The sequence below is a fragment of the Chaetura pelagica genome, unplaced genomic scaffold (genome assembly GCF_000747805.2).
Source record: "Chaetura pelagica isolate M959 unplaced genomic scaffold, ChaPel_1.0 scaffold109, whole genome shotgun sequence".
NCBI classification, from domain to species: domain Eukaryota; kingdom Metazoa; phylum Chordata; class Aves; order Apodiformes; family Apodidae; genus Chaetura; species Chaetura pelagica.
The window spans coordinates 13,374,392-13,400,610 of NW_009970725.1; the positions used below are offsets into that span (position 1 = coordinate 13,374,392).

The 26,219-nt window shown below is 36.7% G+C and overlaps 1 protein-coding gene across 1 annotated transcript in view; it reads left to right on the top strand.

Annotated features, from left to right (window-relative positions):
- ANKRD12 (ankyrin repeat domain 12) overlaps positions 1 to 24,583 on the top strand; it is a 40,800-nt gene extending 16,217 nt beyond the window's left edge. The window contains exons 3-11 of the mRNA XM_010006869.1: positions 521 to 667; positions 1,666 to 1,866; positions 5,691 to 5,833; positions 7,351 to 7,498; positions 8,350 to 13,010; positions 19,695 to 19,793; positions 20,654 to 20,797; positions 23,664 to 23,759; positions 24,029 to 24,583. Of these exons, the coding sequence (XP_010005171.1) occupies positions 521 to 667; positions 1,666 to 1,866; positions 5,691 to 5,833; positions 7,351 to 7,498; positions 8,350 to 13,010; positions 19,695 to 19,793; positions 20,654 to 20,797; positions 23,664 to 23,759; positions 24,029 to 24,214 (5,825 nt within the window). The 3' untranslated portion in view covers positions 24,215 to 24,583. The remainder of the gene's footprint in view (positions 1 to 520; positions 668 to 1,665; positions 1,867 to 5,690; positions 5,834 to 7,350; positions 7,499 to 8,349; positions 13,011 to 19,694; positions 19,794 to 20,653; positions 20,798 to 23,663; positions 23,760 to 24,028) is intronic.
- Positions 24,584 to 26,219: the final 1,636 nt, after the last annotated feature.

The following is a 26,219-nucleotide window of genomic DNA, read 5'->3' on the forward strand; positions in this document are numbered from 1 at the left end:
GGAGAAGAAATTGCTCTAAGGTGAAGTAACAGGATAACTGAGAAAAACAATATTTTATCCAATTATCTAACAAATCTGAGTATTAAGAAGTCTCTACCTAATTTTTAACATGGTCTCTTGAGAGAAGTGGAATAAAGCACAGTCTCAGATCTGTATTCAGGTCTGAAAATTGGCTAGCTGATCTTACGGAATTTTTTAAGTGCCTGACTTGATTCTCTAAAAATTTAAGTTGTGACATATGCAGTCTTCCTGATGTGAAACATATTATTATTCTTTTAGATTTTTTTTGTAATCCTCCTTACAACTTTTAGTGCTTTTACTCAGTGACTTAACATTCCCATATGATTAGAACAGGTAACCAAAACTAATGCAAATCTAGCAAATTAGAGACGCAATTTCTGTTTTTCATTTCCTGCCACCAATTGCCACTTGACATATCTTAAAAAGATGTGAGTTTTTTTTCCTAGAAAAATGTTCTAATAAAACAGCAGTTTGAGTTTTTAACCGTTAATGTTTCCAGAGAAGGAAGGTCCAGAGAAAAAGAAAATGAAGAAGGATGCTGCAAATAAGAAATCAACACCAGTTAGCATTCTTTTTGGTTATCCTCTGTCAGAGCGCAAACAGATGGCACTTCTCATGCAGATGACAGCAAGAGACAACAGTCCAGGTGATCTTACAAAGTTAACAGTTTTCGTCCTCCTGCCTGTTTGTTTGTCCCAATCAGAATATTCCCAGCCTTGACATTTTTCAACAATCTGTAATTTTTATTGTGTTATTTTAAATTATTCATTATTATGTTAAAACTCTATTTTGCACTGACAAGTAATATCATCAAAAGATTCTTGACCTGTATTTATGTGCAAGGCTTTGCATTATGATAGCTGTAAAATCTTAAGATCTCTTTTCTTCCTTTGATTATTATTGCCTCTCACTGTTCCATATGTATTATTGAAAAACTTAAATGTTACCTGTTTTTTAATGAAGTTTAACTACTGTATTATTGTCCAATTTGGAGCAGGATTTTAATTTAGAAGGAAACTGGATTGATTCCTTAGGATTTAATGGGAGAGGGGAGGCACCTTGTTTTTATTTCAGAACTTCAAACTATCCTTGGTACAGTTGTATTTAAAAAAAAAATAAATCTTTACATAATGTAAATGTTCTACGGGTGTGATGTTTTTAGAAAATTGGCATTTTAAAGTGATTAACTGCTTTTCCTTAAGAAACTACCCAGCCAACCCATAAACATCTGTGTTGGCACAGCTGAGGAAGTTCATGGCATACAATACCCAAACAGTCATTCTTAAACTGGCATCCCACTCTGTAAAGATGTAGTGGAATTGTGCTGCAGGAAAGGGAAGCAGGGGAGCTACTGATCTGTGTGGTCATGGTTTGTCTTCTTTCAGCAGAATTTACACCAGATTATATGAACCTTGTAGTTCATCTGTCCTGGAAACCTACTTTAAAAATGGAGAGATTTTGCAAAACACCCTTTTACCCATTGCAAATAGACATTATGTTGATACATGTGAAGTGTCTAAACATCCTTTCTTTAAATATAATTATTCATGATTATCATAATCTTTGAATGCAAGTGTTAAAATGAGGTGAAGTAAATACAGGGTTAAAGAACTTACGTTGATAATTTAAAAAATTATTTTGTAGATTCCACCTTAAATAATTCTTTACAAACAACACCAGCACAGAAGAAAACTCCAACCTCTTCTTCAAGACAAAAAGACAAAGTTAACAAGAGAAATGAACGAGGAGAAACCCCTCTACATATGGCAGCAATTCGAGGGGATGTTAAACAGGTTAAGGAGCTCATCAGTTTAGGTGCAAATGTGAATGTAAAAGATTTTGCAGGTAAGTTGATACATGTTCTCTAAAATGTACAAATTGTTGTTAGCAGAGGTTTAATTTCAGTTCATGCTATATGCAAATTAAAAAAAAAAAAGAAATTCTCAAATACTGTTTTTTCATTTCTGATGGCAATAGTAGTACTGGGTCATTATAGTACATAGTATATTTTAAGACAGTATATTAATATTTGGAGGTTTCAGTTGTGACTAGGGCCTCTTCAAACTCGGTATCTACAAAAATGTGTTCATGCTTGCTGAACTTTGTATAATTATACTAGGCAAAGTCAGTAATTTACAATGGGGTTATAGGCTATGTTGAGGAGATGCAGAGTTCAGTAACAGTGAAATTGGTAATGTAATGTACATTGAGTTCTTACTGGGACAGCTAATACGCATCAGAGCAGATGAGTGTAGTAGTAGTGTAGCTTGCACTTGTCATCTAGTCCTGTGAGGTTAATGATAGTTTTGAGATGTCAGTATTTGCTGTGATTTCAGCACTGACTGATTGATGAAGGTAAATTTTAACTTGTAACCTAAATTTTTAGTGTCCTTTATTTGGCATATTTCTATACAGTCTGTTTGTCTGCAAGACCTCCTAAATATATTTTTTTTAACCTGCTGGCAAACTTTTGCCTGTTTGCTTTTTGATACTCCAACTCTAGTTATTTTTCTATATGTTTTAGTGAAAAATGTCCAGCAGAGATTTAGGACATAGTAGGAGTTTGGGGTAATGAGGAGGGATGGAACAGATTGAAAGGAAGGCTAAATCAGAGGATAGTGTTTTGGGTGATACGCAGATGTTGTTGTGGGGTTGGTGTCTAAGAGACATCTATAAAAAGATAGGATTCAGTAGATGTTCCTCTCTTAAGCAAGGACAAATCTAAAAAATAATACAAGCGCACATTATATAAACAGCATAACTAACTGTTCCTAATACTCTGCCTCTCAACATTGGTTCTAAACACTGGCTTTTTTGCATCCACAGAGAAGTGTATAATGGGAAAGTGATAAAGTAAATATAAGAAAGGCGTGTGTTGCTCTCTGTTTTGTTCAAAAAGACTGTGCTCCCATTGTGAGGGGTAATGCTAGCATGCCAAGGGAAAAAAGATAATATTGAGAATTCTCTGTAGCATAGTTAAGTGGCAGCATAAGCAGTTTCAAGTTTTTAGAAACATCATAGAATAGAAGCAAAAATATAATGAAGGTCTGAATGAGAATTTTAACTACAGCAAAGCCTACCAAAGATGATCTGTTTATGTGTCTGAATGAGATTTATATTCTCAAAGGAATTAGGTGAGATGAGCTGAGGTAGCAGGCTTAGCTCACACTTGACATCAAGTGAAGATATTAATGACATGGACCAATATTTTAGATAAGAAACAGATCAGTAATTTCTTGGTTTACAGAGGGCAGATGAATTTGTATTTGAAGGTGAGGCTGCCTGGGACTGGCATGTAGAAGGAGAAGAAAAAGGAGGCAGTAGAAGCCTGTGAGATCAAGAGCAACACAAGAGCAATTTTAGAAAAATGGGGAGAGGTTCAGGAGAAGACACACCCATAGAAATTACAGGAAGAACAGAAACACTTCAAGAAAGAGATACTGTGGTGGTAGCCTTGGCTGGCTGCCAAATGCCTACCCAGCTGCTCTCTTATTTCCCCTTCTCAACATGGCAGAGGGAGAAAATAAGATGGAAAAAAGTCCTCATGGGTTGAGGTAAGGAATATTTAATAAGAAAAGCAAAAGCTGTCCATGCAAGCAAAAGAAAAAGAAGAATTTGTTCACTATTTCTAATAAGCAGGCAAATGTCCAGGCACTTCCCAGAAGTGGAGCCTCAATAGGTGTAATGGTTGTTTTGTAAGACAAAGGCCTTAACTATGAACATCCCTCCTTCCTTCTTCTTTCCCTGAGCTTTTACTGCTGACTGTGACATCATATGGAATATGCTTTTGGTCAGTTTGGGTCAGCTGTCTTGGCTGGGTCCCCTCCCAAGCTCTTCCCTGTGAGGAGGGAGAGAGAAAGCCTCAACATAGAAGCACTGTTCAGCAGTAGCCAAAAAATGTGTGTGTTATGAGCAGTTTCAGCCCCAGCACTGTATGGGCTGCTATGAAGGAATTTAACTTCATAGCCTCATCTCAGCCTGACCTAGTACAAATATTTAATTAATTCTAAAGACAGATGAAAGGATGAGGAGAATGGCTGAGAGCTGGTTCTGAGAATCAATTGGGAGCAAGTTGTTTGAGACTTCATTCAGAACTCTGGAGGAGGTGTTTGGGATCAAGTGAGGTGCTTTTCCATTGGTAATGCAAAGTGAGAAGCATTGGTGGCTGAGCTTCAAAATCCTGTGCAGAGGAAGAAGTCAAGAAGAGGGGGAGGATTTGAGCAGTGGAGAAAAATAGGAATTTAGGATGCAGTGAAGTTTAGAGAATTTGAGTTTTTTGGCTAAGAATTTGGCAGAACTAAAGAAGCAGAAAATGAATTAGTAATGGAGGAAGTAACCCTGCTCATGGGATATCTGCCAGAATGATACTGCAGTGTGAGAAAAAGAGTAAAAGAAACAGATGTTGAGAGCAAGCCAGAGCAAGAGTTAGCAGGCAAGACATTGTGATAAGATAGAGAGACAAGGCAGTAAAACATGGAGAAGAACAAATTACGGAGAGAATTAATAAGGGAAAGAAGACAGGCATGAGAGGGCTGAGAGCAGAGAAGTGTCATCATTGTGGGTGAGTGGGAAAAGGGCAAATCACAAGGAAATGGAAAGGAGATGATAGCTGGGCAGTGTTGGAAGTGAGTTACCCAAAATTTTGAGAGCAAATTTAGTGTATAGAGATCCAGAAAAAGTATTTTGCTGCAAAATAAGATTAAAAAAAAATTCTTTTTTTACCTTTTTTTTTTTTTAATTTACATGAGTGTCAGGTGAGAAGTTGAGTCAGAGGTAAAGTGCGAAATTATCTTTCTGAGGGATTAGATAAGTTGGGGATTTCTTGTACCTCCTCTTCATGAACATAATATACCATTACTGATAAGATGCAGAGTTCAAGTGAGTAAACTCTTCCAGACTTGAATTGGTTATGTTGGAAACAAAAGTCGAACTGGGCTTTGAGAAGGCAGCAGCAGTGGTGTAGAAGTTCAGGGCAGCTAGGAAGTGGAAGGCATCAAGTTGGCCAGAGGAAATTGAGGTAAGGAATATAGCATGTGTGGGTAGATCATCATCTTCAGTTGAGGCTCTGCTACAAAAAAACGAGCATTGAACTTCATATTGTCAGTGTGGAAATCAGAATTTCTAAAAATGACCAATGTTCTCGGAAATACCAGGAATAAATTCTCTGCCAATATTTATTAATGGCTTGTTATCTAGACCAATAACTGCTGAATGTTGTTAGAGATTCCTGGCATGTGTTAGTGTCTCTAAAGGAGCACTGGTTATAATAATTTGCAATACTTACTCTTTTCAATAGTGTGATTTTCAAACTGTTTCCATATAGAAGAATGTGATTTATATATACACCTAACGCTGTGTTCAAACTCTCCCTAGTGAAAGAATTTCTAACATGTTTAGCCTGGGGATTTTGTGACAGATTTTGTCTTTCACTATTCAGTTAGTTATTTCTGTGTTTGATTTAATTACAGTAAAATTTGAAATTTGGCATGAGATTTACAGTTGATAAAGCATGTGCTGCTTATCAGATGAATGGCATTACCTGTCTGCCAACTACTGTGTGTGAGTGTATTTTGAAATGTTTCAAGGTGATGGAGATAAATAATGCAGAAGAAAAAAAACCCAACAAACTTAAATCTTTGACCTTTCAAACTGGCACCACTCCACTATAGGTTGGACACCACTGCATGAAGCTTGTAATGTTGGTTACTATGATGTTGCAAAAGTCCTGATAGCAGCTGGAGCTGATGTGAACACACAGGGCTTGGATGATGATACACCACTTCATGATTCTGCAAGTAGTGGGCATAGAAATGTAAGTGTACTGGGAGAGTGGGAGGGGAATAATAAGTGGCTTGAAATGTTTGGTCTTTAGAACAAATCCTAACTGTCCTGGATGCTGTCACATGGTTTTATAATTCTGCTTATGCTGTTCTGGGGGCATCCTAAAATTGTTTTGGTTTTCTTTGTTTCTTCTTGCTTTTCATCCTACTTCTATTGCCAGATATTTTCTACCAGTAACTGTTTTCATAAATATTTAAAAATTTCACTTTTACTTCTTTAATAGCCTTTTTTATTGAGAGACTTTTACTGTGTAGAGTTCTCAAAATAAAAAATGTTTTAAAGCAGTATACTGTGGGTTTGTAGATATATTTTAAAACATTTAAAGGTATATATCCCACATTTATTTGTATGTATTTGTTTATGGATTTGGAAATAGAGCACTGATGTGTGTATATGTATATATTTAATTTATTTGTTTTAATTACCAATAATGACTTAGTGGGGAAGATAAATGGAGCACTCTAGGTATTTTACATTAGTTTCTTAATTTTTTCTTGTTTTCTGCAAACTAGATGCCGAAATACCTCTGCTTTCCCTTTGTATCTCTTTTATTTCGTTACTATGTGTGTGATTCTGTTGTATAAAGCAAAAAATTATAAAACAGTTGTAATCTTAAATCAAGATATTCAGTTTGGAAGGATATTCTGAAAAGGCTAAAGAATTGAGTTATGATAGTCCGTGAAATTTTTATAAACTGTTTAGTAACTGTTTCTTATGGGTATCTAAACAAAAGTGAGTCTTTAGATTGAACTTAAATAAGATTCTAGTACAACTTTGGAGAACAGGACCTGTTGCTTGTCTGGTCTCAGTACAGTTATCTGTGACCATCTCACTGACATGTATTGAAAATTTGTTTGCTGAATTTCCCCTTTCTTAGCATGTAGGACCCAAACAAAAGAAACTCATACTGGATACTGTGCTGAAAATGAAGTGGTCTTGATATCACTGTAACTTCTAACAATTTGTTCCCTTTGATGTTAGAGAAACTGATGATTTTGCTGTAAATTTTCCTCCAATAGAATCTCTGTCAGGGCTTTTCTGAAATGCTTTGGAAGCCAATAATACTGTTACTTGAAAAACTTTTCCTGTCCCTTAGATTTAAGTGCTCTAATATTTGGAGCAAGGAGGTGAATTGAGTGCAGACGAGTAGCAGCTTGGTAGGTGAGGAACCAGAGGGATTGTGTGAGGAAATGTTAGAACAGCAAGAAGAAGGTCACTCTTGCTTTTCTTTATGGTGATGATGCTATGTCTGTGTAACAGAGGACATCTTTCTTTAGTCTTCCCCATGACCTTTTTTAACGAGCAGATTATGTATATCTGAACTTCGCATTCTACTTGCTGAAGCCTTGCTTTGCAGCCTCAGTTTCATAAGTAGGAGTGTAGAATTGTATATCATGTTATCCACATTTTGTGTGCAATGGATGATTTTTATGCTGGTCAAGTAACATGTCATGGAGAAGATAAAAGTTCATTTTTTTAATGCTGCAGATTGTGAAGCTGTTGCTTCGACATGGTGCAAATCCATTTCAAGCGAATAAGCATGGGGAGAGACCTGTTGATGTTGCTGAAACTGAAGAGTTGGAAATGCTACTGAAAAGGGAGGTGCCCATCTCTGATGAGGAGGACAGTTGCTCAGGTAAAGTAGCCATTTAATTGCATACTTAAAGCGCATCAATTCACCTGAAGTTAGGTGGTTTTAATCTTATGCATGTTAGCTATTAAGAGTTGCTGGAAGTAGCAATTGCTATTGCTAAGGTCATTTTTTACTTGTAGAGAGAGTTTTCAAATATTTGAATTATCTGGTGTTAATTCTGACTCCTTCCCTCTCTTTCCCCCCTTCCCCCCTCTTTAATAAGATCTTCCTGCTTTCCAACCCTGCCCCGAATGGTGGTTTTCCCAAAGAAAGGTACAGAGAAAAATACCGTATTTATTATGAGTGGCCACTAAGAGGTCTTCTTGTGAGAAGAGACTAATTGCAGTGAATTATAGCATAGTCTACTTTAGGCTGTCCATGTCAGGTGCATGAAGATTCATGAGGGAATTTCTTACACGATCAGTTCTACATGACAAAATAGTTCACAGGGAGGAATGTAGCTTAGTTAGAGAGCGTGAGATCTGATGAATTCCTAGAGGAATTAGTTGTCACAATAAGATGTCCTTGAGAGTCAGGTTATGCAGGAATTATGCACAGTAGATGAGGTTTACAAAATTAAAAGTGCATTGCTTTTATTAGGTTGGAATATAAATGCTAATTACTATTTTTTACATACCTGAGTGACAGTTGTAAAGTATGGGTTACACTTTGGCTTCACGACCTTTTGTTTTCTCTTAAAAAGCTTAATTCCAGTGACAAGGTTTATTGTCTTGAGTGTTTTTTTCTTTCATTTGTATAGAAGAATGACTACTGAATGGAACTATTTTCTCCTGAACTAATGTATGAAGAATGTCCCTTCAGTACTTAACTAATATTTTGTTTTCTTACTCTAGAATCTGAAGAACCTCGATCCGTAAATCCTTCCAGTGTAGAGGGGAACGTTGATTCAGAAGCAGAAAAGGACAGCAAACAAATGGTCCCTAGTAAGGTGCCACTTCCATCTGCTCTTGATGAGTATGAGTTTAAAGATGATGATGAAGATGAAATGAAAAAGATGATTGATGACAGACATATTCTTAGAAAAGACATAAGGAAAGAGGATGAGACTGAAGTTGAAAAGAACAGCTTATTTGTGAAACAAGAAAAAGTTGTATTCTCAAAACCATTTAAAAGCAAAAAGCAGAAGCCATCTAGAGTGTTGTATTCAAGTTCTGAAAGTTCAGATGAAGAAAAACTTCAGGACAAGAAGATAGTCTCTCCTTGCTCTATTTCAGAGACATCAAATTCTGATGTAAGAGTGAAAAGAGAATATATGGTTACAAATGAGCACAAGCAAAAAGGCAAAGTTAAAAGAAAAGTAAAAAATCAGAGCAAAAATAAAGAGAATCAGGAACTAAAGCAAGAGAAAGAAAATGCTAGAGTAACAAATATAGCTACTTCTGGGTTAGATTCTTTAGATAAAACTAGAGAGGAAGAAACCTTTAAGAAATCTTTCACTCCAAAAGAAGATTCTTCTTTACATCTGTTTCATATCACTGCTGGCAAATCTCCGAAGCATTCCTGTGGATTAAGTGAAAAGCAGTCAACACCATTAAAGCAAGAAAACACAAAAACTTGCTTATCACCAGGAGGTTCTGAAATAACAGTGCAATCTGAAGTAGCTCGATATGATCACAACACTGATTCTGAATATCTAGTAGAAAGTTCCAGTGGTAAATCTTGCAAGCACAAAGAAAAAAGCAAACACCATCAGAAAGATTTTCACTTAGAATTTGGTGAAAAATCTAGTCCTAAAATTAAAGAGGAAGAGAATAGCTCAGTGTTTGAGAATTCAGAGTATACTCTGAGAAAGATTGATAAGGAAGGTAAAACACTTAAAAAGCATAAAGTAAAGCACAAAGAAAGAGAAAAGGACAGGCACAGAAAGGAACAGGATGGGGAAAAGGAAAAGCATAAACACATTAAAGAGGTTCAAAGAAGTATTGAGTTTGACAGAGAATTTTGGAAAGAAAACTTTTTCAAAAGTGATGAAAATGAAGATACATTGTTAAACACAGAACATGAATCTCTTTCTTCAGAAAGAAAATCAAAGCTAGAAAAAGCTATAGCAAAAGAAGATAAGTTAGTTAAGGAGAGACAGTTCCAGAAAGAGAGAAATACTAAAGAGGAGAGAGAGAAAGAGAAGAACAAAAAAGAAAATGAGAAGTTTCTAAAGGATGAAAAAATAAAAGATCCAAAAGAAGAAAAAGAAATGCTTGCAGATAAAGAAATGGAGTTGTTCTACTTTGGTGTTAAAGATGATGCAGCCAGCATGCATTTAATAGAAAAAGAAACAGATACTGAAAAGCAAGAAAAGAATTTAAGGGAAAATAAAGAAAAGGCTGAAAGGCGAACCTCAGCCAAAGAAAAAGATGTTGACAAGATAGAAAAAAAAAGTGGAGAAAAAGAGAAAAAGGTAAAACACGAATACAAGACAGAGAAAGAAAAAGCAGAAGTAACTGAAAATACAGAGAAAGTAAAGGACAAGCCAAATTTCCAGCAAGCAGAAAGATGCCATAAGGAAAATGATAAAATAAAAAGCACAGGTATGCTTAAAAAACTTGATGACAAAGAAAGAAACAAAGAAAGAACTGATAAGAAGCACGATAAAGAAAAGGCTGATAAAGACAGACATTGGGCTGAAAGCAAAGAAAAGCACAGTACTGAAAGAAAAGCCAAACAGTCTGAAAAAGAATCTGAATATACGAAATCAGAAAAAAACAGAACTAAAGAAAAGGAACTTGAAAAAAAAGACAAATCCAAAGACAAGGACACCTCAACAGTAGCAAACTCAAAACACATGCAGGAGGAAAGGAAATGCAGTATTACAGAAAGTAATAAAACGGTGCATGACAAACTGTCATCTTTGAAAGAAAAACCAAAAGATGATTTGTTGAGAACTCCAGATGGTAGAGAGAAAGATAAAAAAGATAAAGATATAGACCGATACAAAGAGAGAGACAAGCATAAAGATAAACTGCATCAAAGTAGTTTACTTAAACTGAAGCTTGAACATGAGAAACTGAAGCCTAAACCAGCTCCTGCACCAAAGGATGCTCGGCCTAAAGAAAAAAGATTAGTCAACGATGATTTAATGCAAACTAGTTTTGAAAGAATGCTCAGCCTTAAAGATCTGGAAATAGAGCAGTGGCACAGAAAACATAAAGAAAAAATAAAACAGAAAGAGAAGGAACGTTTAAGAAACCGCACTTATTTAGAACTTAACAAGATGAAGGAAAAACCTAAACACTCATTACCTGAAGTAAAAAGCAAAGAACTGATTCGTTCAAAGAGCTCTGAGTTGCCTGATGTTTGCATGAAGGAAAAACAGCAGAAAGACGCTACAAATAATAGATCACAATCAGTAGATACAAGAAGTGTCAATGTTACAAAGCCTTCCTTGGTTTTAGATAATTTAAATAGATCCCCCAAACCTGAAAGTGAGAAGACAGGTCTGAGCTCCAGATCAGTGTCCATGGTTTCAGTTGCAAGCTCCGAGGATTCTTGCCACGCAGCAGTGACTACTCCAAGGCCTGCAGTCGAGTATGACTCAGACTTTATGCTTGAAGGCTCTGATTCCCAGATGTCTCTTTCACAATCACTGTTTTTGACAAGTGCCAAATCACCAGCCCTTCTTGAAAAAGAAACTGATAGTCTTTCCGAGTTGCCAGATCGTATGAAGCCACCTTTTGCAAACAGGCCTCCATCAGCATACATCAGATCAACATCTGTTGAAGATGTTAAACTGGTTTTAAATGAGTGTAGACCTGTTGTGGAAGTTCGAAGATGCAGCATGTCTGCTGCTGTTCCTGAACACAGCAAACTGCCTCAAGTAGCAGAAGAAAGTAAGCAGCATGCTCTGCTGTCAGTTCAGAGTTACCCTAGCACTTCTCCTAAACCAGAACTACCGTGTAGCATGCATGAAAGAGATTTTCAAAGTAGTATGTCTGGTTTACAGTCAAACTTCACACCATCTCTGACTGGAGCTGCTAGCAACAAACAGGCAACAATGGGTACAAGTGCTGTTAAAAATACTGCTCAGATGAGCCCTTCAGAAGACTATAACATACATTTAGAGCCATGTGGTCAAAGTGGTGTGACTCAGCAAACCAAACCATGGAATGTGCCTTTTGACAGACTTAATTCATTAAACAATGAGTTTAACAGCTCAGGTTGTGGTGTATCAGAGCAAGATATTAACAGTGTTACAGCAATGCATAATTCTGAAAACAGGACATTAAAAGAGCAACAAGTATCTGAATTTTTGCCTCAGTATGCTGAAATTAAGGGAGGTTCCAGTTCTCAAGAATCTGCATTGGTTTTGCCTTCACAGTCGTCTGCTTCTTTACCTATCCAGCCACTCCCAGATATGTCTAAACACATTTCTTTACTAGGCATTAGCGGTCAAGATTCACTTGTACAACAAAATCTAGTTCAAGCTACAACTTCTACTTTGGATACAGATGCTACTAGTACCAGAGAGCTGGAAAATGCTGTTTTCTCTTCAACCATGAAGAAGGCTGATGCACCCATTGCTGCATATTCTGAGAGCTCTGCAAAGGACATTTCACAGAGCTATGAAAGGGTGAATAATTTACCTATAGTAGCATTAGTAAAAGATACTCCTGAAAGTGATAGCAGTTCACAATTAAATGTAAATTTATACACATTCAATAAACTTGTTTGTAAGAATGGTCAGAGTGAAGTGGATAGTAACACAGCAGATGCTTCAGACATTAGAAATGAAAGAGCCCAACAAGAAAAGTTGGTTTCAGTACATGTTGATAGTAAAGCCGATGCTGATCTCTGTGAACTAAGTTTAGGAATGTCAAAGGGAATTATGAATGAATCAGCTAATAAAAAACCCTGTGCTGCAGACAAAGAAAACATATTGACAGATGATCCACCACAATACTCCTCTTTATCTAATTTGGAAAGCAGTTCACAACAGATTACACAGGAAGAGGTGCATAAATACAGCCACATAGTTAAACTAGAAGAAGAAATTGCCGAGGATCAGAAAGTGGAACAGCAAGAAGTACCTCAAAGAATTACGAGGAACAGAGCAAATATACTTGCTAACCAGGGCAAGCTGAATCCTGTTGGCTGCACGCAGACAGCAGAAAAGGAGTCTGAATCATCAGCATCTATGAAAGCAAAGATCAGGTTAACTGAAGAGGATGATGCTCAGATACATCATCCACGTAAAAGAAAGGTGTCGCGTGTGCCTCAGCCTGTGCAAGTGAACCCTTCTTTACTGCAAGCAAAGGAGAAAACCCAGCAGTCACTGGCAGCCATTGTTGATTCTCTGAAACTTGAAGAGATTCAGCCATACAGCTCAGAGAGAGCAAACCCATATTTTGAATACTTGCACATAAGAAAAAAAATAGAAGAGAAGCGTAAATTACTGTGCAGTGTTATTCCTCAGGCACCTCAATATTATGATGAGTATGTGACCTTCAATGGCTCATACCTTCTGGATGGCAATCCCTTGAGCAAGATATGCATTCCAACTGTAAGTAACATGGTCTTTAAATATGCAGTACAATGAAAGACATGTTCTGTTTTATTTTTGTGACTTTCATATTCTTCCTAACTTGCTTCTCTGTTACTTATGCTGAAAATACAACAAATTGCTGTTGCCCATTAACATCACATTTAAAATCCCCATTCAGTGGAAATATAAACAGTGGCTTCACATTCATTACAAGATAAACCATCATGTATGACACTGGTAAAAGGCACACAGACAATTACTGTATTTCAAAGTATTTACTACTGTAAAGTCTACCCTTTCAAAAGTGAAGTCAGCTTTTGACAGCTTGTCTGAATTTCTGTTGGCAATAATTTGATTAAAACTAGCTATTCAAGGCTGTCTTCTTTAGAGAGAAGGTGGATGTGCAGTGCTTCAAAATATTAAGTCCCTCACCAAAGGTTTTAAGTAGGAGAGTGCCTGCTAGCTATCTCAGTTTCTCCTTAGTACTCTCAAGAGCAGCAGATGTAATATGCTGTGTCCTGGCTTTTGTAATCCATCAAGTTAAAGTGTTACAAATGTTATTAAATAACTTGAAGTTATTATTGTTTTCATTGAAGAACATCCCATAGTTCAGGGACAGTTGTTCAGCTCTAAGCTTTCCATAGTTCAGCCACAGGCATATTCCTGATGACAGCAGTGAAAGAGGTCTGTGCAATGCAGAACATAATTGGCTCCATTTCAGTCAGTAGTACTGTTTGCTGTGGAGGTGCCCCTCGAGGTGTCATGGCAACATGGTCACTGCTGACCTCTGTATTTCTGAATGAACTAGTTATTATGTCAGCTCATTTGAAATAACTTGGCCCTGCTTGAGATGTTCCCTTAGCTTTTTTCAGTAGAGCTGATGAGTCTTCGACAATGAACACAGATTCAATGTATAAAAAGTAAATTTAAAATTAAGTTTGCTTCATTCCAGAGGTGGTCATAAACCCTGTATCAGGTGTTCTGTCTCATTTTTCCACTATGCCCACTATGTCTGCCTAAGAGAATTGATACCTGTATTCTCTAATGTTAAGTGAATTCTCTCTTTTTTGATGGTGACCAGAGTTCTGTGAAATTAGTAGATCTGTTACAATCTGAGTAAAGATGTGGATAAGAGAACCCTTTCACTTGGGCTGTAAATGAACTAGGATGTATGGTGAGCTTTGCTGTCAGCCTTCCCCAGTCTAGAAATCCTCCTTAGTCACTGTTGCAGCTTCTGTGATGTATCTTTATCACCAGAAGCAGAGAATTATTTATTTTATAGCAGCTGCTAGTCAAGTACATACTGTTTCCAAGATACAACTTACTGCTTTGGAATCACACTTCAATGCTTAATTTGGGGTAAGCAGAAAGTGGAGAAGTATGGCATCTGTTTTTCTATGGCCCATCTTCTACCTGGGCAGTATAATTTGTTACCCTGTCATAAATGGCAGTTTGTGTATGCTGTGTAATAAAGGGAGGGCTCATGACCTTGGTATTGAAGCATTGCCTCATAACTTCCTTTCTGTCTCTCTTGCTCTGTGTAACAGGGACTCTGCAGTTCATGGAAAGAAATTTAGGGAGAGGGGTAGTGCAAGTTCCAGAGTAAATTCAGTTCAGAAAATATCAGAGATTAATGCGAGCTCCCCGTTCTCGTGGCTTCTAATTACTTGTTGAAAAGAAAAACCTCTTTAAAAAGTTGATTGAAATGTTAATATGTAGTTGAAGTATTACAGTTACTGATTTTTATCTCATTTAGATTTCTGGGTCACTTCCTTGCATATACATGTTCTGGTTATACTGATGTTTTAAACGTAATTGTTTTGTATGTGCTTTCATGGCACTGTTAATCTTCAACAGCTGTAGAAAGAACAGGTGGAATTTTTTATTCCAGGCTGTTAGGAGAAAAAGGGCAGAAAAAAAAATGTTGAGAAGCCAAAATAAATTACTGGGAAATTGGTATTTTCATTAGGACTAAAGTGTAAGAAAGCAGCATGAGTTTTAATCTAAAGAGGGAGATATTTTAAGCATTTTAGTTTTGTCTGAAAAATCATCTACAATGCAGCTAAATGCTTTGTTTAATTCCCATCATTTGTGTAAATACACAATTCTGATAGAATTTCTCATGGTTCTTTCCAGGAAAAAAGTTACCATTAAAAATTACTAGTGGTTTAGATTTAACCTCTTCCGAGGTTTTCATGATTAAAAATCACAATCATCATAATTCCCATTAAAACACTATCAAAAGCAGTATTGCTAAACCAGAGATCATTTCATGCTCAGAAATGAGTGTTAGCTTATTGTACACGTGGTCGAACAATGTGAAAATAAGAGCTATGCTTAGTCTCCTACAATTGTAGATTATTAATAATGTGTATGTGTTGTTATGCATACAATGTGTAATTTATTATGCAACTGTAAAGTGACCTTTTTGTTGGAATTTATTTTGAAACTTTTCCTTTGATGGTTCTTTAGTGACTCTCTGATAACCTGATTTTTGCCCCATTAATCTACACAGGCTATGGGAAAGTAGATACTCTTTCTTAAATTGTTCCTGTATTTTAGGCTATCACTGTGTGACCGTCTTTGTGAAGACAATATATTTAGCTCTGACACTGAGGCTCGGAATAGTCTGTGTAACATACTGTTCTCTGCATTGGAATTTTAAGATGCACTATAGTTTATCTGATGAACTTCAAACATCCTGTAGGTGGGAAGCAGGAGATGGTGTACTGAAGTTTGATATCCACAGCCTTGTTTATATACTGTATTTTATGACCCATGTGACCTAAGGCTGTAAGGATAGTCACATATGAATTGTGGCTTCCGTCTCAGCAATGCAAACACAAAACATAAGAGACATCAGGTCATTTTGAACCAGAAGGAAACAAATATGAATCTTTGGAGTAAATTTCTATGGTGCTTAGCTATGTTGCCTTTCAGATTGCTACATCAGAAAATTCTGTGGGGTTCAGTCATCTTTATCTGTACTGCCTCCTGAGAAGAGATATCAGGAATATGCATTTCCGGCTTCCACTGGCTATCTAGCAGATGTGTTTCTAGAAAAAGGGATCATATCCAGTCATTCTGACACTGCTGTAGAAACTTAAGTGGTAAAAGATTATTTTAGTGGTGTTACCAGAAACTTGCTTTGTAAATGCATTAAATATTATAGCAATTGTGTAGGCCAATGGATTTGGATGGCATGGGTAAGGGAAGATAGACAGGGATGGGTGAAAACTGTGGAAAATTTGTGTATGTGTGAATCAGAGTTAGCTTAAGTGTAACAGTTTTTTTGTAACAGGCACAAATGAAGATTTAATGTTTAGAGAGTGAAGAGTTGGTGTTAATGTAGTTGTTATGAAGGATGCAAGAAACTTTCCTAATTGATCTGCATGTGTTTGAGATAGTGAGGGTATGTCTTGAACCTTAGCTGCTACCCAACAAACCTGTTCAGTTGGCTGCCTTGCAGTGAAGCGGAGGAAAGAGGTGAACGGCTAAGGAGCTTTGTCTAGCTTCTGGATAGTTTCTCAAATGGATTGGAAAACACTCAGGAAGGCAGGACACCTTTGTTTCCCTCTCTTCTGTATGGAATCTGGGCCCCTAAGTAGTTACCAAACTTATTTTGTTTATACAAGAAACTGAGGTCACCTTTTCCTTGTGGCATTTGGTTTCATGCTCTGTCCTCTCAGGTCCAACATCTGTATTCATATTTTCCCTATGCTTTGTGGTCCCTTTACTAACCCACTCTTTGAGAGGCTTCTCTTCTTGTTGCCTTGAAACCTTTAACTTGTTTCCTTTGAGACCAGATGGCTTCCTCCCATAGTCCAAATCCATCCCTGGTTCAGAGGCAGGGTTTTCCAGCAGGTGGTGTGAAGCTGCTCAGATCCTGTTTGCAGGCTTTAAGGATCTAAGACTCACTCTTCCCAAGGAAAAAATTGCTAATTTCATAAATGACAGAGGATCTAGTGAGCAGCTTGCTTAGGTAGCTGAGAAGGCAAACAGCATCCTTGCTTGTGTCAGAAATACTGTGGCCAGAAGTAGGGAAGTGATTGTCTCCCTCCAGGTACTTGGCACCCATGAGGCTGTACCTTGAATACTGTGTTGTTTTGGGCCCCCCGCTTACAAGAAGGTGAAGGGTCTAGAGAAGAAGTCTCACAAGGAGCATCTGAGGGAACCAGTATTGTTCAGTCTGGGGAAGACATGGGTGAGGGCAGAGACCTTATCAACTGCCTGTGACTACCTGACAGGAGGCTGTAGTGAGGTGAGGGTCAGTCTCTTCACCTGAGTTAACAAAGCACAGGACAAGAGGAAATGTGCTGAGGGAGTTAGATTGGATATTAGGAAAACTGTCTTAACTTGAAAGGGCTGTCAGAACCTGTAACAGGCTTCCCGGGGAAGTGATAAGAGTCGCCATCCCTGGAAGGATTCAAAGACGCGTGAATGTGGCGCTTAGGGACATGGTTTAGTTGTGGGCTTGGCAGTGCTGGATTAACGGCTGGACTCGGTAATCTTAAAGGTCTTTTCCATCAAAACGCTTCTGTGAACTCCTGGGTCACAACACTCTGCACGTACTGCAGGGATAACCGGGGCCCCGCCGTGCCTGGGAGGGCGCCTGGTCCCGGCGGGGCTGTCCCGAGCGGCGCGGATGGCGGCCGCGGGGCTGGGGCTCCCCCTGCCGCCCGGGGGGCGCGGGACGGGCGCGCTTCTTCCGCGGGTGCGCCCCGAGGTGCGCGGGGCGGCTGGGGAGAATAACATCTGACATGGATCAAGTGGTAGGGGTGCTCGCCGGCTCATAAATTCTTCTTTCTGGATAATTTAGCTGCATGAATTCAAAGAATATTGACAGTCAGATTGTTTATCTTGTTTCTTATGCTGTGTGCTTCTCTTATTAACAAAAGCACTGAGATTTTTGAGGGATCTTTTTGGCCTTAGTACAATTAGTTAAAAGCTTGGTGTTACCACATTTTACTGAAAGACTGACAGCACCGTGGTACTGTGTCCTGAATGCAAAGTTTCCATCTTAAACATGCTGAAATCTGTTGTGATTAAGACACATTATTCCATTAGGTGTTTTGTGGTTTTGCTTTTTGTTGTTGTTGTGTGTTTGTTTTTAATGCTGATTACTTATTCAAAAAAGGCATATGCCATAAACATTACTCACTGGCTTGAGACCCTGTAATGTTTTCATTGAGAGGTCTTGCTTAGTAGTTTGAAATGTGAAGGTGTTGAATGTAATTTTATACCGAACAATAATTTAAGGAATGCCCTGCATTTAGTTGTATGTTCTTTAATTCCAAAGACATTGGCTAGCTTCCAGTTGGGGGAAAAATTGTCCTGAAATAATTTTCCAAGATAACAATAACTGAATCATTTTTGGTAGGTAAATCGCTTTGTTACTGGAGTGTATAGATGCAAGATGGGTACTAGTAACACAATGTGTTCATCTTTTTATAAGGTATTTATTATTTCTTGACAGTCGGCAAGATCCATATTATTGAATAGATTATTTATGTCAATGCAGTTGTGTTAGGCACAAGGTAGAGTATAATACCTTGTAGGTATGTATTTCAGCACTGGTTTCTGAGTATCAGTGGTAGCAAGCAGTATTTCATTTAGTTTTGGAGTCTCTTTCCAAAGCAGCATCAATGCTCTTACACGTAGCAGCTGTTAAAAACTATGCTGAACTCTCAAACAAAACTTGCATAGAGAAAAGTGAACTTTGGATAGAGCCTTGAAAGTCCAAGATGTTTAAAATGAGTTAGTTCTCAAGAAACAACTTATTTCTGTAGTTGCCATGAGGGCTCCAGGTCCCTTTAGTATTTATCATACAGATAAGATAGCACTTAATAAGATTTGCACTCGTTGCTTGCTATAATTGACTAAAAACCACAAAATGTTTAGAGTACAGCAAATTTAATAACAGTGCTGTTAGCTCACTCAAGTCTATTTGATTTCTTTTTGGTTTTTGTTTTTGTTTTTTTTTGTTTAGTTGGTTTTGTTATAGGCATGAACTTTTAAAAGAACTTCATTCAATAACTGACAGGAGGAAACACTTTTCCAAGTCACTGCCTGGGGCTTTAGTGTACTTTTTGTGCTTGCCTTGTAAGATTAGGAATATGGTCGGTTACCTTTTGTGCTATATAAAATGCCAATGACACTGTAGAGATATATCAAGTAATTTTTAAATTTTTTTTCCCATTTTTTTCTTACTTTCCTCTCCTGTTTGCCTTGGCAGTTTTTAACTTCTCAGAATGAACAGTTGTGCTTTAAAGATTCTTTAAAATTGAAAGCAAGTTGTATTTTTACTATCTTCTAATGTATAGCCCTTTTAAAGAACAGCTGTAACATGCTCACAGTGACTGGCTAAATGCACTAAACAGTTTGAAATGCCATTTCAGTCAGGTGTATTACTTTTTGGTAAAGAATCTTAAAACCTTTTTATTGCAAATGGATTAAAGTTACATGATTAATGGAATGTACAAACCTCGTATTTTCCCTAAAAAATAGTGTGGGGTTTTTTTGTTTGTTTGTTTTTATTTGGGAGGGGGGGTTGTTGTTGGGGTTGTTGTTGTTGTTTGGGGGTTTTTGTTGTTTTGTTGTTGTTGTTTTTTAATAAATGCTCAAATCATCAGGCAATGTTAAAATATGCTAAATACATATTCACTAGAGTATTCACTAGAGTACTTAAAACTTTTTCCACAGATTACACCACCTCCCTCACTGTCGGACCCACTTAAGGAACTATTTAAACAACAGGAGGTTGTAAGGATGAAGCTACGTTTACAGCACAGTATTGAAAGGGTAAGACTAAAGTAATTTATTTTTTTATTTCTCAACTTTAAGCTTTAGGGGGTTTGTGTTGTTTTTTTTCAATGGATAGACTATATATTTTCCTGATTTAACAATGCTTTAGAAGCAATCCGCCTTCTATTCAAGTTTATGAATTGCAGAAACTTGTAATTACAAACAAACGGTTTGGACAACTGTTAGCAGGATACTTAAGTCAGTAAGATAGCAGCCTTTTCCTGTTAATTGCTCTAAGATGTGGCCCAGAATTTTCCCAGGGGCACTGGCGAGTGGGAAGAAATTCCACAGACTAGTTTTGAAATCTAGTGGTGGTTATAGACTTGAGGACAAAAGTGACTGAGTTAAAAGAATTGAAGCAAGGGTAAACTCTCTATTGGGATAAGACTTTTAAGACTAAAATTTACGATAATATTTACAATATTCTGCTTGCAAAAGCTATATAAAATTATGTTAGAGCTACATCTGTTAGTCTTGATTTCTCAGTTTCTCACAGACATTAAGCAAATATTCCTGGTTTAAGAATATTCTTTATTTTTAGGCTGTCTAAGCCTTTTGTGCTCCTCTCAGCACTAAGTGGAAGATCTGGCCAAGGCATTGAGCGAATAGTGGGGAGGGGGTGTGAGAGATGTTTTCAATTCTGACATTTAGGGAACAGTCTTTGCATCCTTAAATTGAAACTTTGCATTCGATTAGATGAACAACCAACCACCTCTCCCTCCACCAGCCCGTATTTCAGGCTGTTCAAAAGTCGAAGCCCTAAAAAGAAATGTTTAAACTAATGCAGATGTATTAATCAAACTGAAATACTTAACTTACCCAATGTATATTTATATGTTGATATTTTATTCAATTAGGAAAAGCTTATTGTTTCTAATGAGCAAGAAGTTCTCCGTGTTCACTATCGAGCAGCAAGAACACTAGCTAATCAAACACTACCCTTTAGTGCCTGCACTGTTTTGCTGGATGCTGAGGTTTATAATGTGCCTCTGGATGCTCAGGTAAATAAAAGTACTCTATAATTTCAGATAAAAAGGTCTTTCTAGCCTGACTCAAAATAAGTGTTTGAATAAAATTCTATTCCCATGCTGAAATTGCCATTGATCTGTGTGGAAGTAAGATTTTGCATATTATAGATTGTTAATTGGATTAGGCTTCATTTGGGTGTACCAATAACAAGAGCATATGGGTACGTGTGCTGGTTTTCTGTTTTGTGCCATGTCTGGTTTCCTTTCACTTCCAGAAATTATGAGAAGAATAAAAAACATTAGAGTGCTCTTTTTTATGAAATCAAATTTCATTCATAAACAGAACGTTTTCAAAGTAGCTCAAACAACATCAGTTATCAGAATAGAAGATAATTTTTGCCATTAATCTGGGGAATCAGAATGCAGTAGTGTGTGAAGTGATGAGATAGGTTCATGAAATTTGGAAATGTTTTGTGGAGATACATAATATTTTTCCTCTCTCTATAGGGCAGTCATTCGAACTGTTCCATAAAAAACGTGACCAACAATGAAATGTTGAGTGCTGCCACATGAAATTGTACTTTTTAAAAAATCACCAGAAGCTTATATTATTTACCTGCATTGTGTTATTCACAAGTTCAGTGTTGGTCTTTAGTTCCTGAGTAAAACATAAAATAAGCAGTATGCTTTATAATCTGCGTGCCTTTCATAGACAACTGCTCAGAGGTTTGCTGCAGCTCTATCTCTAAAATATAATTTAACAGCATCAATAATTTGTGAACAGGCCTGCTAACCAACAACAATGGAAACTGCGTTCAGAACCTGTTATAGTGACTGTGAAGAGCACGTAATGCAAGCAAGAAATTTGATGTTACAGATGTAATAAAAGTGTTGATGCATTGGGTACTGGGCACTTAAAAATGAAACACCTACTTTTCTGACATATGTGGAATGCTACTTTAGCCCTGGAGACCCTTTTAGAATTATTACAGCTTCCAGTGTTAGTCCTCAGTCTGTTATTACATTTTTCCCCATCTTTAAAGAGCTAGAGCTATGCACAATGAGGTGATTCAGGAGAAGATAATGGTTTTATGGAGACCGTATCATTCTCCCATTTTAAGTTTTATACCAACAATTTTTAAAATAATAATTAGCAAATTTAACGGATAGGGCAAAAATTAGATTTTTCTCCTCTGTGAACAGACCAAGTATCATCATTGTTAGTTCTGAAGTTCAAAATGTCCTTTGCTTTTTTTGTGCCCAAATTTAGAAATTTGAGATACATCTGAGTTACGCATGTAGCTGCATTTTTATAGTTAACATTTTACAGTGTATTTTAAATAAGCTGTTCCTCTGTTTGCATTCTGTGAAACAATAGGAATCTTTATGGGGAGAGAAGTTTTTGTGGTTCCCCCTCTCAAGTATTGCAGCTTTCTTAACCATCTGTATAATAACAATAGCAGTAGTAAAATGCCTCTCCTTCCCCCTCAGTACCTCAGCAGGTTTGGTTTCAGTCTGTGGTAATTTTTCTTAGAAAATTATAACACTGCACATAATGTTCAGCAAAGTATTAAATATAATTTGTATTGTTATTTAAATTGATATTTTAAACTACCAACTTGAAGCTTTGATTTAAATTTGCTTTGTGGGAAGAATGTAGATGCTTAAGAAATCATACTCTTGTCATGCATTCTGCCACTTCCCTGTTACCCTGCTCACAACTCTTAATTCTGTTCTACAGTGAAGAAGCATTCCTGATTAATTTTTTCTTGTATTTGAGCAAAATACCTAGGAAAGACTTGTAAGCAAAAATCTGGTTTATTTTGCAGGAAAGTGACCACCTTAGAACTGTTTTCATGGGAGATCTGGGTCTTTGGAGGCTTGCCTTTACGGCTGCACATGTTGGGCAGACCTTGAGAACTGTTCTTTGCAGTCCAAACAGGCCAAACTAAAGATGGGGGAGGAAAAAGGCACAAGTTTCTGATGAACATACTGTTAGCTGCTCATAGCTCACCTGAACGCCTACAGTTCAGAGTAAAAAGATCAGTGTTGTTGAGAGCTCTTTCTAGAACCAACCTGTTCAGTTGTGCTTGATATCTGCAATCTTAGCTGTTTTCTAGAAATTTCAGTCATTGCAGGATTTTTCCTGTTCTTGCCCCTTGCTACAGTATGCAAAATCCTACAGTGTCTTTATTTTTTTCGAAAAAGAGCAGCTTGTTCTATGTAGTGGTGTTTATGTATTTAAATGTTAAATTGGAATAGTCTGGCTTTAGAACTATCTATGGAGTATCTAGTTTCTCATGATGGGCAGATGTGACAGTCCAGATTCTTATTAAAAAGTTTTTGGTTTTTAAAAAATAATTATTTTGTTGAACAGAACATTAAATCACGTCTGTTCCCTTTTTTTTTTTTAATCTCCTTTTGGGGATTTTGATGATAAAAATATCTTTTTATTACTGCTTTTTGAGTACTTGTGTAGCCAGTTAAGTCAAGCTGCTTAGGTTTTTCTTTATTGATGTTTTTGCTTTTCCCAAGGGAATATTTATTTAATTTGTTTCTGAAGTTTAAAGAGATAGCAATTTTGGTGGAAGGATCTACCTTGTACTGATTAAGACTAAGGTATAAATCTTTAAGCCTCCTACTCTAAATTTCAAAAATAGAGTACAGTAAAGAGCTTGAGGGAATCTGAAAATACTTATTTCCAGTGAGCAGCTGACTCACAGTGGAAGTAGTGGTCAACATACATGCTCATATATACCTGGATGCTTTGACTCAGAGTTTCTATTTCCATCTAAAGCATTGTTTATGAAAGTCCCACAAAGCAGGGTTTGTGTTTTATAGTGTGTTTAAAACTGAATCATCAAACAACTGAAGAGTTTGGATAAAACTTTTTTTGCAGGCTGATGACAGCAAAACATCAGTGAGGGATCGATTCAATGCGCGACAGTTTATGTCATGGTTACAGGACGTTGATGATAAGTTTGACAAATTAAAGGTACACTTCTTGCTCTTTCCACTCAAAAAAATCCCAAACCTCTCATGTCACTATGAAGATTTTATGCAATATCATAGGCTATTGTAGAGGTTTTAAGGGCAACACAAAGGTGGGCCTAGCAGTATGAAAAAACTAACCATTGTTGCTACATAGTTTAATGGAATAATCCGCAAATTTCTGAATGCATAGTGGGGAAGTTAATTTCCACCAGAGAGGCTCCTGGATATTTTTCCAATATTGAAATAACTTCTTTTTCAATTCTAAAATAGACGTGCCTTTTGATGAGGCAGCAGCATGAAGCAGCGGCTTTAAATGCGGTACAGAGACTGGAGTGGCAGCTTAAACTACAAGAACTCGATCCTGCTACCTATAAATCAATCAGCATTTATGACATTCAGGAGTTTTATGTTCCTCTTGTTGATGTTAATGACGACTTTGAATTGACACCAATATGACAACTAGCATCTTCTGGCTCACCCTTTCTCTTGGACAAGTAGAGATTGAGCTGCAGTGATACACAAAGGTATTTTTATTTTAAGACAGAGCACTTAATTCTGTGGAATACTATGTTTCTCAATAATTCAGGTGTTCCTTCAGAGAAAGTGTGGCATGGGCTCTTGTTCAAATGCAGAAGGTGGATGCTAATTTTGAAGTCAGTTTCCTAGTAAATGCCATTATTTGTATTTTAAAATTTGTGTGTAGCTTTAGAGCTTATTGCTGAAAAAGATGCTGAAACATGGTGAGTTAACAGCGCTGGAAGCTGTTAATAACTAAAACAGCCACTAAATACTTAAAATATGCTATAGAGCTTTGTATTATGAAACTTCAGTAACAGTTGAACTCCCACAGAAAAATTATTTAAAAGCCTGTGGAAGAAAATATAAGACTTGGAGGAAAATAGTCTATTGTTCTTATTGTATTTTGTAAATTACTGTACAGTTTTCTTTTTGGAAAAAAGATGTAATATTGTCTTCATTTTTAAATAATTTATTTTATACATATTGTGCAAATGTAAATAAACTTGTAATTAATGTTCAAAACTGTAAAAAAAATAGATATTTTAACTGTAAAACTGTTTTTGTCTAATGTTCTATTGGACCAAAGTTGTAGTTTTTATTAAGTGTAGTGTGTTCCTGGTTGGCAGGTCTCTTTTGTATGGCATGTGTTTTGATTTAGCTGCTTGTTTCATCACCATTAACTGTAAAAGAATTGAAACTGAACTGTATTGCATGCTTCACAGAACCCTTAACTCCTTTATGTCAATATCTGATACAATTGTGATATATGCAAAATCATATTTCATATTGGTCTGCTGTTGTAATGCCATACCTATGACTTACTATACTGAAAATATTTTTGTGTAAAACAAAATCTTTTGCTCTTATATGGTGGTCTCGTAATAGAGCCTATTTTTTTGCAACAAAATGCCTTTGAATGAAAATTCTTAAATTGTATATTGTCTATTTTAATATTAATCTATGGAAGGATATGTAAATAGTTGTAAATATAATGTTTAATAAATTTTATTGGTCATGTTACTAGTTGGTCTTTCTTAATATTGACACTTGCTGTATCAAATCTTAGCATTCCTGAAGTATTACAAGGAGGCTCAGTGAAAAACTTAACAAAAATCCCACGTTGCGTATTGCAATGCTTTTTTATTTTTAGTGCTGTTAATGAGCAGACAGTTAATTATTTATTAGTAGGAGGTTACAGATATTCATGAAAAAGATTTGTTACCCTCTCGTCCATGAATTATTCAAGAATGCTTGGGATCTGATGACTGTGAAATTACTTCTGAAAAAATGGGGCTTAGGAAGAGATCGCATTACCTGGAAGAGAGATTTAAAGTACTTGGTTCCAACTGATTTTTAATTACTAGGGGGGCTGCTACAGAGTAGTTCCTCCTTATGCTGGTATGAATGCCCAGGGTAATGTGATGGAGAGCAAGCTGGCTCTGAACAAGAGACTTCATGGACAGTGAGCTCTTTCCCATGTGCACATCAAGTTCCAATCAAGAGTAAAGTAATGGCAACTCAAGCATAGTAAAACCAATTCATACGTAGTTCCTGCCCTATAACTTTTTCCCCCCCACTTTTGTTAGGGACCTGTGGAAGAAGTTGTTCCTGCTTCTTTCTATATAGGCATATCTGCTTGATGTAACTCAGAATTGGTTATGTACTGAGGGAAATGCAAATGTTATATTCTCCTGAAAGTAGCTGTAAATTTTTAAAATAATATAGAAATCTGTATTGGCTGCTCAAAAAGATAAGGTAAAAATGGATAAAGCTGCAAGGTGTTAACAACCAGCAAGGGGGTATGGATTTACTTCTATCAGATACTTAAGAGTAATAGAAGCTAACATACATATCTGAAAATAGGAGACTCTAAAATTGACTTTTTAAAGTATGGGATATGAATAATTAAGAATATTTTGTAAAGAGGGGGAAGGATAAACTG